Here is a 16,572-nt window from a genome sequence, read left to right on the forward strand (position 1 = left end):
TGAAATATACTAGCAATGAATAATTTATATTAGCATTTGTCTAGCAACATTTCATGGCGAAGCTAAGACACCATTGTTCTCATGGAAAACTAAACATCGTATAGCATTAAGAAATACCTATAGATGGGTATTAACTAATTACTTAACTAATTTTTTCAATGTACTTAATGCAGTAGGTTTACTGCAGCATACTTTTTTAAGCAATTTCAAAGCAACTTTGCTCTTATTCGAGTACAACTTCTGCCTCATGTACCACCTCTAGTGACTTAAGAAAAATATTATTTTCTGTCTGCTGATCCTGCTGTACCATATGAAAGTAAACTGAACATACATTACACCTAAGAAACTGAAAATAGCAGTAGTTTGTACTGTTCTAACATATACCAAGCATTGGTTTAACTGATTTTATGTTTAAAAAATAAATGTTACATTAACAGTTATTATTATTTTTAACATTTTTCTTTCATATAGTTTTTTAAAAATACCAAATATGGAACCTAATTTTATATTTTTGTGCCTGAAGATCTTTTTAATATTAAATTAGGTGTTACAACCATACACCCCCTACCTAAGTGACCTTTGAAGTAAATGCCTTAACTTTTAACATTTTTTTTTTCTTTTTACTGTTTTTTGAGTTAACAGGGGTTAGTTTATTATACGTTTACATGGGCATAATTTTGGCAACTATAACCATCTCTATAATAAGGATAAGGAAGAACAATAGCGAAGGAAGTGATTATTCTCTGTCTCAGTATTACTTTTAGATTTGAATAAAACAGTTCTATGGAATTATAGTCTCCTCCTCTGGAGAGCAAAGGACCTTTTACTGGAATTTTATATGTATGTCATACATTTGCTATAAAACAGAATGCTCGATTTTAGCTTTGACCTCCAGTAAACGCCACAAATCATATTCAATTTCTGAAAATTGATATAATACTGCATTTCTTCTGCATCTGAAGAAGAGATATTTCTGAAAACCTTCTGCTTCCCTGTAATGCTCCACTGCAGTCTGCAGGAGCTTTTTCATCAGAGCTCTTTCTGCCAGTGTCAGCCCCAGCAGTGGGAATGCACTCTGACACTCTGTTCTGGTTGTGTCCACAGGTATCATTTCTTGAAATAATGATAGCCTGACTTTTTCAGATAAGAGCTGACATTTCCTGTATCCAAAGGGGACACATTTTTTTTTACACAAAAGTCAAAGGTTTCTTTAATAACTTCATTAATAAGAACTTCTGCACACCTCAGACATCACAACTGACTGTAATAATGACAGCTTTAAAATTTTTTCTTTAAAGATGCTGGCTCCCTGTTGAATCTGTGGTTTCAGCACTATGGTTATTTTCTGGACAGGGTCAACAAAAGGGCAAAACTTAAAAGCCCTAAACCCCTAATGAGTCTCATACCCCTATCCCCAGATTGGTTACTGGGTGGAACAAGCTGCTCTTAAAGAGCAGGATGCAACTCTATACTTTATGTAGAGTTGTCAAGTAGGCCTGGGCGATAAATCAGACTTTTACCATTACCGTCATTCACCATATTAACTGGCAACAATTTTTCCCATGTCGGTAAAAGAAATAAACTTCATTCTGCCGTTTTTCCTGGTTGCAGGGTGGCTGGTATTTCCTTCTGCTTTAAGACACGGCAGCAGGTGTCTAATCACGTGACTCCACCGATTCAGTCAGAAGCGTAAAGTAGGAGAGTGATATATAACCCCAGTGAAGAAGCGTCTAATACAGCTGTAAACAAAAGTACATCAGTTAATCTTATTGAGCCGAGAGAGAGCAGAGATGAAGCTGAGTGCGCAGAGAACAAGTCGAGGGGCGTTGTCAGAGTTGAGCACACGGCTAACCGGTTTTGAGTAAGGGAGTGCCGGTTTAAACAATTAACATTGTTTTCACTGCACACTCAGTTTGATGGGACCAAAATTGTGCCACAGATGTTGAGCAGAAGAGCACGAAATGCAAAGTTTGACTGAAAAAGGCTTTATGTGCAAAAGGCTGCATTACCTTTGCAAAAAAATTTTTTGGAAAAGGGGTAACATTTTTCTCCTGATTAATGAGACATCGGTGAATGTTTAAACCTGAATGGGTACAAGACGTTAATATCTAATTTAAAGTAATATGTATTGTGATTATTCAGTAAATAGATTATAAACAGATCAGTTGCATTTCCTGCACATGCTTTTATTTCTGATAGAGGAGCCAGAGTATTTATCGTGTTTATTGTTATCCAGGTAAAACTACCCAATTTATCGTAAGATTGATTTGAGGTCATATCGCCCAGCCCTATGCCTGACGATTCATGGGAGATTGCCCAAAAAGTCCACGTGTTGTAGACCTGGAGAAGGCGTTTTTCCGTTTTTTCTCCCGGTGCCCTGTGGGGTATGCTCCAGGTGTATGGAGTTGGAGGTTGTTGAGCCAAGGCCATCCAGTCACTGGAGCAGAAGATAGATCCACATTGCCGGCATTAAGATCTGATACAACCCTAGTTACAACTGCTATCCCTTACTGCCACTAGCTTTCACCCACTACCAACACACCCTGGAATTGAAGCCATGATGGTTAGGGCTTCATAATCTTTCCTAGGAATTGCGACACCCCTTGCCCAATTGTTGATGTTCGTGTATGTAGGCAAACGACTGTGTATTTACGTATGCATATATTTAGGATGCATGCCACCATAAGAGAGGAGACAAAGCTTTCTTTTTTTTTTTTTTCTAAAACCTTAAGTAAAAAAAAAATAGGATTAAGTAATATACATTAGTAAACTGTATAAGAGGCAGAGGGCCAGCAAAAATTGTGATTCTCATGTTATTGTATATTGTGCAAGTTGAGAATACAAAGTAACCACTGTCCTTTAGACCAGTTTTGGGGATTTTTAAACAGTTTTTACACTCAGGAGGTTTTAAGAATAAAAAAACAACTACCGGTAGGCAACATCTGAATACCTTGGCTCTGTTATGCTGAGCCAACTTCTTTTGACTGATTAAAAATTCCGTCAAAATATTGCTTTAACAAAACACTTTTTGAAATGCCTACAAAACTGTAGGCATTACGTATGAGTGAGGAGAAGTGCGCAAAATAATTCCTCATAGTTATGATGTTTACCTCAAATGAACTGGAACAGAGCTGAATGATAACAGCAGCACTCTGAACAGTCCTCTGTTACACAAGGAAGCTTGGTCAGACAGATCTCTAATAAGGTTACAAAAGGGGCTCGCTGTGGTCCAGCGTGGAGGAAGCTGGACCATAGATTTAGGTTAAGTTAAAGGTTAGATTGTGTTGGTGGAAGGATCTGGGTTAGGAAATAGAAATGAATGCAGTATGAAAAAGAGCTAAATTACATGAGACTATAGAAGGCAACATTCAGACTTCAAAACACCAGACCAGTCATGTCTGATCTAACAGGCCGAAACAACTCGGTTCACATTCGATAAACATGGCGCAGCACTGGTGATAGGGATTCAGAGGGAAAAAAGTGAAAAAGTATAGCCTAATGACTATCTCTGGCTTCCTTAATTGTTGCAAAGGCCATGCAGTTCACCAGGTAAGGGTTAGACCGAGCTTTTATTGCCAATGGAAAGAGAGAGGAATGCCGATTGTTAGCAGGTCAACCCATATTTGAAAAACCCGGGTTAACCCGCTATTTTCAGTGGGATAGAGGCTTACCGGTAAGTCGGCAGGTCTTAGAGGTCTTAAATAATAGGTAGCTTCTGATAAAATTTTTTTCTTCAGCTTAAAGGTGATATGCTATTTTGTGTTAGGGATTTACATAAAACCGCAATACACACTAAAAGTTTTGGTTGTCAAATGAGAAATCTTTAGAAAGGGTGTAAGGACTTTTGCTGGGTTGTTTACTTTGTTGAAACCTAAATTTCCGCTTAGTACCGTAGTATTATTATAGTATCTATAATGTCGATTGGTCGGTCCGTCCACTTACCCATCCATCCATCCATCCATCCATCCATCCATCCATCCATCCATCCTTGAAGGTTTGTGGGATCAGCTGCATTTCTCTACCACTGGGTTGCAAAGTGCAGGAACCCTTGACCACCAATCATGCGCCAACTTATACCCAACGGCATGTTAAAGAACCTAGTTAACATGACATCCATTTATTTTATTGTGGAAAAAGTAACCAAAAGGCCAGGATTCCAACAAAACATCCTCTTGCTGCAAGGTAACTATAACAACTGCACAAACTTCCAGCACAAAATACACAACACGGCTCTATCTGATTTGACTAAAGATTACTAAACATTTAAATTGATTACAATGTAAATAAAAGAATGATTTTTTTTTATATAAAACAGTCTATAAAATGCATTTTGCCATTGTAAGAGTATATAATAAACCAATTAAAATCAAAAGTAATAAAACATAAAAACATTAAATGGGAATGGTTTTATAATAGCATTAAACTTTTAATCTAGGCCATAATAACACTAAAGATCAGGGCAGCAAGCTTCCTCATGTCCCAGTGACTCAGTGATTGTGGCGGGTTGTTTTTATGCAAAACAGATCTGACAGCACTACTTTAATAAATGCACTGGGGGAGAGAAGAAGTTCACTTCAGTTCAACTCTGGTCAGTTTTGGTTTTACTAATACTGTGGCAGTTAGCAGGCAGTACCTTTTCACTAACCAGAAAAGCAGCAGTATGTTGAATAAGTGTATTACTTAAACTTTCCCTTAATTGCTCAGGTTTTCTGTTTTGGGGCATTTATGTTAAGGTGTACTAGTTGTTCCTGTGTGGGAGAGTGAGTTTCTAACCTTTCAAAGCCAAGATCTTTCATAGAAATAATAAAAATCCATTTTAAACTCACTCACAAAAATCTATATTTTTTTGTCAGAATTAATTTTATTGACACAAAAGGCACAATTTAAAACAAACCGTTTATGGCATGCCCCAAACTGCTCTGGAATTCTGCAAAAACTTTAGATAAATACTAAAGGGTGTACTCTCCCGACTCAGATATATATATATATTAGAGATGTCCCGATCCAGGTTTTTGCACTTCCGATCCGATACCGATATTATTTTTGGACTTCCGATCCGATACCGATACTGGCCGATACCAGCCTATCCGAGCATGTATTTAAGTTTAAGTTAAAGTATTTAGCCTTAGTTGTAAGACTCATGTTGAAAAGGGTTTTAGTACTCTTGATAACATCTAGCCAGCTAAATTAGGTGAGATTGAATAAAACACAATGATTGGTAACAACAAACTTATCTGTTTATTAAGAGATAAACACAAACTGGACAAAATTATGAATAGCAATCTGAAATTGCACAGTGAACAGTAAAACCGTAAACAGTTAAAGGTGCAAGTATTACTGTAAGTTTTAATAAAAATGCAAAACAGGGGAACACTGGCGCAAAAAAGTGGAATGGATCGTTTCAATCGGCGAAACTGGAAAATACGGACCTGATTTTTTTTTTAAAAACTGGATCGGCAGTTTGGATCGGCATTTTACATGCTTTGCCGATACGCATTTTTTTGCCAATATCGGCGTCCCGATCCGATACATGGATCGGATCGGGACAAGCCTAATATATATATATATATATATATATATTAGGCTTGTCCCGATCCGATACATGGATCGGATCGGGACAAGCCTAATATATATATATATATATATATATATATATATATATATATATATATATATATATATATATACACAGACAGACAGACAGACAGAGAGACAGACAGACAGACAGACAGACAGACAGACAGACAGATAGATGATAGATAGATAGATAGATAGATAGATAGATAGATAGATAGATAGATAGATAGATAGATAGATAGATAGATAGATAGATAGATAGATAGATAGATAGAATCTGAAAAATAAAACTTCTAGTATAGTACTGCATGCTGTATTTTTTCCCCTGCATATTTGTGCTATTTTTATAGCTGCATAGTCATTTCAAAAGCAGCTCATTCAATACAGGTTTTGTAATGTTTCTTATTTTGGAGCATCGAGCTAAAGGTGATGATATCTCTACATGCTCTGACCAACAACAAGCTGTCAGCAGCGTAGCAAAGCAAGGGACAGTGAATAAGGAATTACTTCAGTACTATACTTCCTGTGGTTGGGTTTGAATTGAGGCCAGTTCATATTCACACCAGAATCAAAACGCACCAAAGTCTGTGTGGAAACAGACCGAGAGCGGGTTTCAGGGTGTATTCACATCTGCCACCTTTGGTTACCTTCAACAAAACAAAGTTGGTCTACTTTTGTGCATATGTGGATATACTAAATTGAAACCAAGGTTGGGACCAAATATCTAGAGATCTAGATCTAGATCAGAATCAGAATCAGACATATTTTAATATTCCCAGGTGGGGGGATGGATAAACTAGGGCCATGCTGCCCCAGTTGATCAACATTCTTCCAACAACAGAAAACATATAGCAGTGAACTAAGCACTAAAGTCATTCCTGATCCAGATATAGAACCCCCATACAGTGTTCCTCCATTTACAGGTTTGGGCTCCGAGTCATTTCTGTCCGATGGGAGCAATAATTAAAACATGCAAGCCGTTATTACAACTTACAGTTCTGTTATAACATGTACAACATGAAAGCAAACTGGACCAAGTGAAAAGAGTCCAGTTTTGGTCAAGATCAAAAATGCAGGCTAACGAGTTTTTCTAGTGTGAATACACCATTGGCCCAGTTATTTGATCAGGACCAGGGTTCTCTTGAATGTATTTACTCCAAAATAGAACCCCCCGAATCCATACAACAGCAATTCAAATTAAGGCTATTACCTTCACCCCCTTAAGTCTTATACAAGACTGCTTTTACCACTAAAGATTTTTTTTTATTTATTTTATTTAACCTTTATTTAAACAGGAAGTCCCTTGAGATTGAAATCTCTTTTTCGAGGGAGACCTGGCCAAGACGGCACACCAGTTAAAATACAAACAGAAATACAACATAGACAAAATCTCACATAGAGGAAAAGACAGGTCACATAGGGCAGTTACATTTTTGAATTACATGACATTTTAACATGGCCTTAAATTCATTCAATGGGACTAGATCATTTAAATGGAGCAAGTTTTGCAAATTATTCCAGGACCATGGGGCAAAGTAAGAGAAGGATTTCTTCCCCAGCTCAGTAAAAACCATTGGAACCTGGTAAGAGCGTCACCTGGTGGAACGGAGATGAAAATGGCTGGAATTTAGCTTGAGGAGATTACATAAATATGCCGGCAGTTTACCCAACATGGCCTTGTATAGAAAAATATACAAATGAAGTTGTCTACGTAGACTAAGTGACGGCCAGCCTACCAGTTCATACAGCGTACAATGATGAGTACGGGAAAAGGAGTTAGTTAAAGGAGAAGTCCGGTTTTTTACACTTTAAGCCCATTTTCTGTAGTGTCCAGGATGAAATCGAATGATCGACACCAAAAGTTTGACAATTGCTCCTGTCTCTGCTTTTTGGCTCATTTAGAATCACCCCCTGGCTGCTTTAGAATGGCTAGCATAGAGCATGTCCGATAATGTCCTTAAAACAACCTTAAACGTTCTTTTTTTAAAATATGCTACTCAGCCGGGTCGTCAGCGCTGTTCAATGACATTCCAAAAAAAGTTTCGTGAAGAAAAAACGTTCCTGTAGTGTTTTATTTAGCATTTTGTAAATCCCATTGAGTTCTGTAGGAATAGTCAATATTCCGCTGCCACTGGAAACGGAAATGGGGCCTGTTTACACAGTTGTAGTCTTTTCGCTTCACTCTGTGTACTCCGACGTCGAGGTGCTAACGTCTCTGTTAAACACTTTAAAAAACTCTGAAAATGGAATACGAAAGGTGGATTCTTGATTCTCGACGTCGGAGTACACAGAGTGAAGCGAAAAGACTACAACTGTGTAAACAGGCCCCATTTCCGTTTCCGGTGGCAGCGGAATATTGACTATTCCTACAGAACTCAATGGGATTTACAAAATGCTAAATAAAACACTACAGGAACGTTTTTTCTTTACGAAACTTTTTTTGGAACGTCATTGAACAGCGCTGACGACCCGGTGAGTAGCATATTTTAAAAAAAGAACGTTTAAGGTTGTTTTAAGGACATTATCGGACATGCTCTATGCTAGCCATTCTAAAGCAGCCAGGGGGTGATTCTAAATGAGCCAAAAAGCAGAGACAGGAGCAATTGTCAAACTTTTGGTGTCGATCATTCGATTTCATCCTGGACACTACAGAAAATGGGCTTAAAGTGTAAAAAACCGAACTTCTCCTTTAAGAAGCACAAAGCACTATGGTACACAGAATCTAACAGGTGGAGAGTACTAGAGGCAGCATGCATGTAGACAACATCACCATAGTCCAAAACACTTAAAAAAAGTAGCCTGCACAAGTGTTTTTCTGGCTGACATCCTAACCAACATAATAAAACCCTGGTTAGAGGACATTTTTGGTCTTCTAAGACTAGAGAGAATTTAATCCATACTGATTAATCTGTCTGGTTCTATTGTCACTGGAGAGCACCACATAGTTTATTTGATGGGCGGCTGTCTCGGCTCAGGAGGTTTCCCTGTCGAGAACCTTATGGCCGAGTCCAGCTCTTAGTACTGGTCCTTCAGCAAATCTAAAGTTGTTGGTTGTTTAATAAAGGTTCAAAAGCCTCCCTTTTTATGAAATTAAACCAGTCGAAACTAAAATCTTTCCACTTGAGGAGCTCTGCATTGTGCATATTGACCGACGAAAAAGTTGTTTTTTCATCTGAAATGCAAAATGTTTATATACACTACCGTTCAAAGGTTTGTGGTGACCCAAACAATTTTGTGTTTTCCTGAAAAGTCACACTTATTCACCACCACACGTTGTGAAATGAATAGAAAATAGAGTCAAGACATTGACAAGGTTAGAAATAATGATTTGTATTTGAAATAAGATTTTTTTTTACATCAAACTTTGCTTTCGTCAAAGAATCCTCCATTTGCAGCAATTACAGCATTGCAGACCTTTGGCATTCTAGCTGTTAATTTGTTGAGGGAATCTGGAGAAATTGCACCTCACGCTTCCAGAAGCAGCTCCCACAAGTTGGATTGTTAGATGGGCACTTCTTGCGTACGATATGGTCAAGCTGCTCCCACAACAGCTAAATGGGGTTCAGATGTGGTTACTGCGCTGGCCACTCCATTACCGAAATAGTTCTTGCACAATTTGGAGGTGTGTTTAGGGTCATTGTCCTGTTGTAAGATGAAATTGGCTCCAATCAATCACTGTCCACTGGGTAAGGCATGGCGTTGTAAAATGGAGTGATAGCCTTCCTTATTCAGAATCCAGTCTCAGATATGGCTTTTTCTTTGCCACTCTGCCCTGAAGCCCAGAATCCCGCAACCGCCTCTTCACTGTAGATGTTGACACTGGTATTTTGCGGGTACTATTTAATGAAGATGCCAGTTGGGGACCTGTGACGCGTCTGTTTCTCAAACTAGAGACTCTAATGTACTTATTTTCTTGCTCAGTTGTGCAACGCGGCCTCCCGTTTCTTTTTCTACTCTGGTTAGAGCCTGTTTGTGCTGTCCTCTGAAGGGAGTAGTACACACCGTTGTAGGAAATCTTCAATTTCTTAGCAATTTCTCGCATGGAATAGCCTTCACTTCTAAGAACAAGAATAGACTGTCGAGTTTTAGATGAAAGTTCTCTTTTTCTGGCCATTTTGAGTGTTGAATTGACCCCACAAATGTGATGCTCCAGAAAATCAATCTGCTCAAAGGAAGGCCAGTTTTGTAGCTTCTATAACGAGCTAAACTGTTTTCAGATGTGTGAACATGATTGCAGAAGGGTTTTCTAAACATCAATTAGCCTTCTGAGCCAATGAGCAAACACACTGTACCATTAGAACACTGGAGTGATAGTTGCTGGAAATGGGCCTCTATACACCTATGTAGATATTGCACCAAAAACCAGACATTTGCAGCTAGAATAGTCATTTACCACATTAGCAATGTATAGAGTGTATTTCTTTAAAGTTAAGACTAGTTTAAAGTGATCTTCATTGAAAAGTACAGTGCTTTTCCTTAAAAAATAAGGACATTTCAATGTGACCCCAAACTTTTGAACGGTAGTGTATTTTTTTTTACAATTTTGGTGCAATCACTGCTCTGTGTTGGTTTCTCTGTCAGCTAAAGGTCTGTTTTAAAGTCTCTATACTCAATTTAACGATCAATAGCTCACTAAATTAGTTGACAATTATTTCAGTTATCGATTAATCATGATTAAACCAATTAATTGCTTTAGCTCTAAACTTTTAGTGTTGTTAATCTCTCTTAGCATTGGTTACTAAAAAGAAATAAAACATTATGTCACCATGTAGGCAGGGAGCGACATGTTTTGGCTTCTTAAATGAGTATTCTGTTTAACAGGGGAGATTCTTTGAATTGAGTGTGAAAAGACAGCAGTAGGCGTACGGGTAAGTGCAAGTTTCAAACTAAAACATTTGGTAATTACCTCTTTGGCTCTTCTCATGCCTTTTCCTATCTCTGCTCACTGCTTCTGCCCTTAAATTTGAGCTGGTTTATCTGTGGAAAGTGTTACATGCATTTAAATTAAAACTTAATTTGGATCATTTGCATCCTCAAATTGACAAGAGTGCAGAAAAACGTTTGGTTATCTAACATAACCCCAGTTCTTAGAATAATATGAGCGAGGTGTCTCGCTATGGGATGCAGCCTCCTGCAGCCCTGATAGAAGCATCTATCTCAATCTGCCAATCCTGATTGGCCGGTGGAAGTGCCCGTCATACGCCACGCCCCGTAGCTCCGACTACTAAAGCGTGTGCGGATCACGGCACTCCAATTCAACAAGCAAACCTCTTCTCGCCGCCCTGCAAGAAGGGTCGTCTGGCGAGACACCTCGCTCATATTATTCTAAGAACTGGGGTTATGTTAGATAACCAAACGTTCTTTTTCATAATATTCACTCGGTGTCTCGCTATGGGATATGGTAGCTCCCGTATTGCCAGACAGCTTATCGAACAAGAACCGGCCGATGGGGAAGGTCCACAGGGTCAGTTATGACTCTAGGACCGCACTGGCCACGCACGGTCCAGACACGTCAAGCATGTAGAACCGGACAAAAGTCAGAGGCGAAGACCAATTCGCCGCTGAACAAATGTCCTGAACGGACACTCCCCGAAATAAAGCCCAGGACGCAGCCATCCCGCGGGTAGAGTGTGCACGCAGACCCGCCGGGGGCTGCAGACCCCTGCTTCCATACGCCAAAGCTATAGCCTCCACCACCCAGTGGGCGAGGTGTTGCTTTGTGATCGGCTGCCCCTTACGGGGCTCCGCCCAGGAGACAAAGAGCTGATCACTCATCCTGAAGCTCTGCGTCCTGTCCATATAAGAGCGCACGGCTCGAACAGGGCACAGCGTGCGGCTCGCCGTTCACCTGGGGAGGCGGCGAACGCCGCTAGCTCGATCGGTGAACAAGAACCAACCACTTTAGGAACAAAGGCCGGGTTGGGCTTCAGAACCATACGCGTGTATTCCGGGTCGAACCGGGTACATGCGGGGTTCATAGAGAGCGCATGAATGTCGCTGACTCGTTTCGCAGAGGCCAGGGCCAGTAACAGCACTGTCTTGAGAGACAGATGTTTAAGACTGGACCCCAACAACGGTTCAAATGGGGGTCCCTTAAGCCCCTCCAGAACCACCGACAAATCCCACGGAGGCAGCAAAGGTCTGGAGACGGGGAGGAGCCTGCGGGCGCCCTTCATAAACCGACAAACCAAAGGGTGTTGGCTCGCCGTTTTGTCTCCAAATCCTATATGGCATGCTGCTATAGCTGCCAGATAAACCTTAACCGTGGAAAAAGCTTTTCCTTTATCAATCAGTTCCTGTAAAAACGACAGAATCGCTGGTACAGAACACTGAAAAGGAACGTAGTCCCGTTCAAGACACCACCGCTCAAACAGTCCCCACTTGGAGCCATATAGGTTCCTAGTGGAGGGAGCCCTGGCGTTTTGTATAGTATTAATTACACTCTGAGGGAGCCCGGCAGTGGTTAAATTAAGCCACTCACGGGCCAGGCCCACAGCTGCAGTCGCTCCGGGTGTGGGTGGAACACTGTCCCCGCACCCTGCGAGAGCAGGTCCCTGCGCAGCGGCAGCTCCCAAGGCTGGGCGCACAGCAACTGGAATATCTCCGCCAGCCAGTGTTGCGCTGGCCAGTGCGGAGCTATTAGGATCAGTCTGTGATTGAATGCCCTCACTCTGGCGAGAGTGGGGGGTATCAGGGCCAGCGGTGGAAACGCGTATAGCAGCTCATGCGGCCAGGCGTGCGCTAGTGCGTCTACGCCCAGAGGGGCATTCAGAGTGCTCAGAGAGAAGAACAGCTCGCATCGAGCGTTTTCCCTGGACGCGAACAGATCTATCTGAGCGCGCCCGTAGCGCGCCCATATCTGCTCCACGACCTGTGGGTGCAGCGTCCATTCCCCGTACACTGGCGCGCCTCTGGACAGCAGGTCCGCACCCGTGTTCAAGTCTCCCGGGACGTGCGTCGCTCTCAGGGAGAGAAAGTGGGCACTGCTCCAGAGAATCAGGTCGCGCGCCAGATTGTGCAACATGCGGGAGCGCAGGCCCCCTTGGCGGTTGATATACGCCACTGTTGTCGTGTAGTCCGTCCTCACCAGGACATGGTGACCCGAGAGGAATGGGAGGAAGTGTCTCAGAGAAAGAAACACCGCCGAAAGTTCGAGAAAGTTTATGTGAAGGCGCTGGAGGGCCTGGCTCCAGCGACCCCTCACAGACCTGCCCTCGTGAATGCCGCCCCAGCCTGATAGGCTGGCATCCGTGGTTACCACTTTCCTGGACGAGATGGTGCCCATAGGCACCCCTTGGGTCAGGAAGGACGGGGCTCGCCAACAGCGCAGAGCTGTTATACAGTCCGCTGTGACCGTTATCCGCCGTGCGCCATGACGCACGGGGTCCATTCGGAGCGAAGCGACCCAGCGCTGAAAGTCCCGCATGTGAAGGCGGCCGAGGCGAATCACGAGGATGGCTGAGGCCATCAGACCCAGCAACCGAAGGCACAGTCTGAACTGGACAGACCTGTGCAGACGGAATTGTGCAAGGCACGCTCTGAAAGCCGTCACTCTTTCCTCTGACAGGCGGGCTGTGAACGGAACAGAGCGCAGGGATAATCCCAGAAAGCATATCTCCTGCGTTGGAGATAGGTGGCTTTTTTCCATATTTATTACAAAACCCAAATCCGTCAGGTGTTTTGTGACAATGTGTGTGTGAACCCTGGCTTCCTGTTCTGACTGCGCTAACAGGAGCCAGTCGTCTAAATACGTGGCCAGACGTATCCCCCGGCGTCTGAGCGGGGCTACCGCGGCCTCTGTGCACCGTATGAAAACCCTCGGACTGAGAGACAGACCGAATGGTAGAACACGGTATTCGTAACACACCCCTTGAAAGGCAAATCGGAGATATTGTCTGTGAGGGGGATAAATGGGAATGTGGAAATACGCGTCTTTCAGATCCACGGACGAAAACCAGTCGTTCGGTCTTACTAGACGCAACAGTGCTGCATGTGTCAGCATCCTGAACTTGTATTTCCGCAGGAATTTGTTCAGGGCTCTTAAGTCCAGAATAGGGCGGATTCCTCTCCCGCCCCGTTTGGGGACGAGGAAGTATCTGGAATAAAACCCTGACAGACTCTGTTCGGGAGATACGACAGAAACTGCTCGTTTGTCTATCAGAGAGAGAATTTCCTCCCGTAAAACTCGAGCTGATTCTCCCTGTGTATGTGAGTGTATTACACCGGAGAAGCGGGGAGGGACAGTGGCGAATTGAAGCCTGTATCACCGGGAAATTGTGCGCAACACCCACGGTGGAGCTGCTGCTGCTCTCCAGCTTTCCCATCTGAGAGAAAGCGGGGGAACATATTGCGGCTCCTGCCCCGCGCCCCCCTGTGGTGGAACCGAGAAATGATTCTCGGGCATCACCGGAGGCACGGTGGGGCGCTCTGCTCTGCTCCGCGGGGACGGCGGTGCCCGTCCCGGGAGCAGAGCTGCAGGGGGCTGAGCGGCCACCCTGCTTATGGAGAGAGCATTGTCTGTTTTGGCTTTTTTTATTATCTGCACCCTCGGCTCGTGGCCTGGCTGTGACAGATTTATTATTTTTATTTTGACACCATTTTTTCTTTGAACAAGGGTGTGTGACTGTGCTTGTGGACATTCCGCTCGGGGCGCAACCGCGCAGACCTCCGGGGCGATGTCCTTCTCCTCGCGGACCGGCTCTGGGATGGGCAACGGTGGCGTGGGGTGCGCACAAACAAGCCAAAACGGTGGGCCTGCGCAACAGCAGGCTGCACCAACTGAGGAACTGGCGGCTGTCAGGCCGCCCTCTTTTTCTTCCTCGCCTGTGGGACCGAGCTCGCGGCGGCTGTGGGCGGCGGCGGCGTTGCGGTCGTGGAGGCAGGTTTCCCCTGCCAGCCGGCTCCGCGCTCCTTCCTCATCGGAGGGGGCGGACCTGGCGGTGGTGGCCGTCTTGGTACCTTAAAACGCGGCGGCTGGGAGGCTGCATGCGCAAAGGTTTTGCGTTGCACCGGAGGTGAAGGCGCAGGGGCTTTCCGAGGGAGACAAAGTTTGAGGGCCTCGTTGTCCTTTTTCTTTGCCTCACATCTTTGCTGCATTGTGGCCAATGCAGAGCCGAAGATGCCTTCAGGGACGATCGGCATATCCAGGATGTCATCCCGCTCCCTGTCGGTCAGGTTAGCGAGACTGAGCCATCGCGCTCGCTCCTGGATGACGAGGGTTGCCATCGCCTTCCCTGTGGCCTGGACCGCGACACGTTGGATACGGAGAGACAGGTCCGCGATGACCGCCATCTCCTCCCACGCATCCGGGTCTTGCTCCTCAGCAGACGCGCCAAACAACTCCGCTTGGTGGGCAGTGAGGATGGAGAGGGCGCTGAGGGCTCTGGCCGAGAGGGCTGCTGCTTTGTATGCCTTTTCGGTCAGCGCAGACTGAAACCGTTCGGGCTTAGCTGGCAGCGTCGGGCGTCGGGCGTCTGCAGACAGCTGGCTCACGCTGCCTGGGCAGAGGTGCGCAGCTACCGGGACTTCCACCGGAGGCATGGAGAGGAGGCCGTGGGCGTCCATCGCCTCGCAGTCGAGGGATGCTGCGCCCGAAATAGGGCTCCTGTTGCTGTATGGGCAGCTAGTCCATGTTTTCGAGAGCTCCGTCAGCAACTCGGGGAAGACAGGGAGAAGCTGCTTCACCGCATTTCGTGCCAGGGGAAGCCGTTTGCCTTCGTAGCGGGACCGGGTGGGCTCCGCTATTGCGACCGGCCAGGGAATCTCCAGCTTCTCTGCCGCGCGTTTGCACACGTCGAGCAGGTCCACATGGAGGGAGGGAGCTGGTGAGCTCGCTCCCCTGTCTTCCTTGGCGGAAGGGCACGGCGGTTTAGGCCTCTCAGGCTGTGCTGGGGCCATGAAGGTGTCATCCTCTTCCTCGTCCTCTGATATGAGGAACGAGGTGTCGTCATCCTCCTCCATGGGGCTGACTTCCAGCACGTCTTCCTCGGGAAACGGGGGGGCATGGAGCTGCTCGCACTGGGCACCCCAGTCATAGTCAGTCTCCGGAGCTTCCCCAGCTGTGTCCACGTCCTCCTCCGCGGCTGCACCTTGTGCGGCGGTGGGGAGGAATGGGTCACACTCCGAGACGCTAACCTGGCGGGCTAGCCTGCGTCTGAGGCTCTTAACCGTGAACACTTTGCAGTGTCCACAGGAGCCGGGAATTTCTAGGGCCAACCTGGCGTGGTCGACTCCCAGACAGGTACTGCACACCGGGTGGGTGTCCTTCCCTGAAATTTTATTCCCGCAGCCACAAAGACGGTAGTCTCCCCTGGCGTGGGGGTTTTGGACGGCCGCCATTTCCCGACGAGCTGGAGTGCTGGTAGGGAAAGGAACCGTAGCTAGCTGGCGTGCTAGCGTGGCGGGGTCGAGGAAGTAGCTGGTGTGCTAAATGCTCGTCCGACTCGAGCGTCCGTGGAGGGGAGCCGAGAGGGATTCCGCCGTGAAGAGAGACAAAAGGATACCGGTCCGGTCTGGAGTGAGCGGACAGGGCAGAAGCCAGAGCACAGTGCTAGCGTCCGGCGACGGAAACTAGCAAGGTCCGTCTGTGGGCAGTTAAGCTAGCGAAGGCTCCGACGTGAGATAAGCTCTCAGGTGAGAAGAGGTTTTGAATTGGAGTGCCGTGATCCGCACACGCTTTAGTAGTCGGAGCTACGGGGCGTGGCGTATGACGGGCACTTCCACCGGCCAATCAGGATTGGCAGATTGAGATAGATGCTTCTATCAGGGCTGCAGGAGGCTGCATCCCATAGCGAGACACCGAGTGAATATTATGAAAAAGAACATTATATTTGATTAATTGCCAAAAAGAGTCTATTATGCATCTTTGTTTAGGTGGACCTTTTTTTACAGTGTGTTACCTTAGTTAGGATATTTCATAAGCTAGTCTGTCACATGCAGTGCCGAGTAGTTCCTCCACATGGCATATATAAATCTATAATAATTAACCTCTATTGG

General features: G+C 44.9%; 2 protein-coding genes across 3 annotated transcripts in view; both read right to left on the reverse strand.

Moving 5' to 3' along the window:
* Positions 1–16,572, reverse strand: part of LOC119794382 (cAMP-specific 3',5'-cyclic phosphodiesterase 4C-like) — a 168,172-nt gene that overhangs the window by 147,311 nt on the left and 4,289 nt on the right. Inside the window, exon 2 of one of the 2 annotated variants that reach the window (XM_038301909.1) lies at positions 10,484–10,554. The exons of the other annotated variant lie outside the window; for it this stretch is intronic. The gene's annotated coding sequence lies outside the window, so the exon portion shown is untranslated. The remainder of the gene's footprint in view (positions 1–10,483; positions 10,555–16,572) is intronic. 2 annotated transcript variants of the gene reach the window in all.
* On the reverse strand, positions 11,349–15,915 carry LOC119794389. Its single transcript, XM_038301925.1, is given in 3 exon segments — positions 11,349–11,873; positions 12,059–14,535; positions 14,580–15,915. Coding segments are annotated over 3 exon segments (4,338 nt in total).

This window comes from Cyprinodon tularosa, unplaced genomic scaffold (assembly GCF_016077235.1).
Source record: "Cyprinodon tularosa strain WSP-4 unplaced genomic scaffold, ASM1607723v1 ctg478, whole genome shotgun sequence".
Taxonomy (NCBI): Eukaryota; Metazoa; Chordata; class Actinopteri; order Cyprinodontiformes; family Cyprinodontidae; genus Cyprinodon; species Cyprinodon tularosa.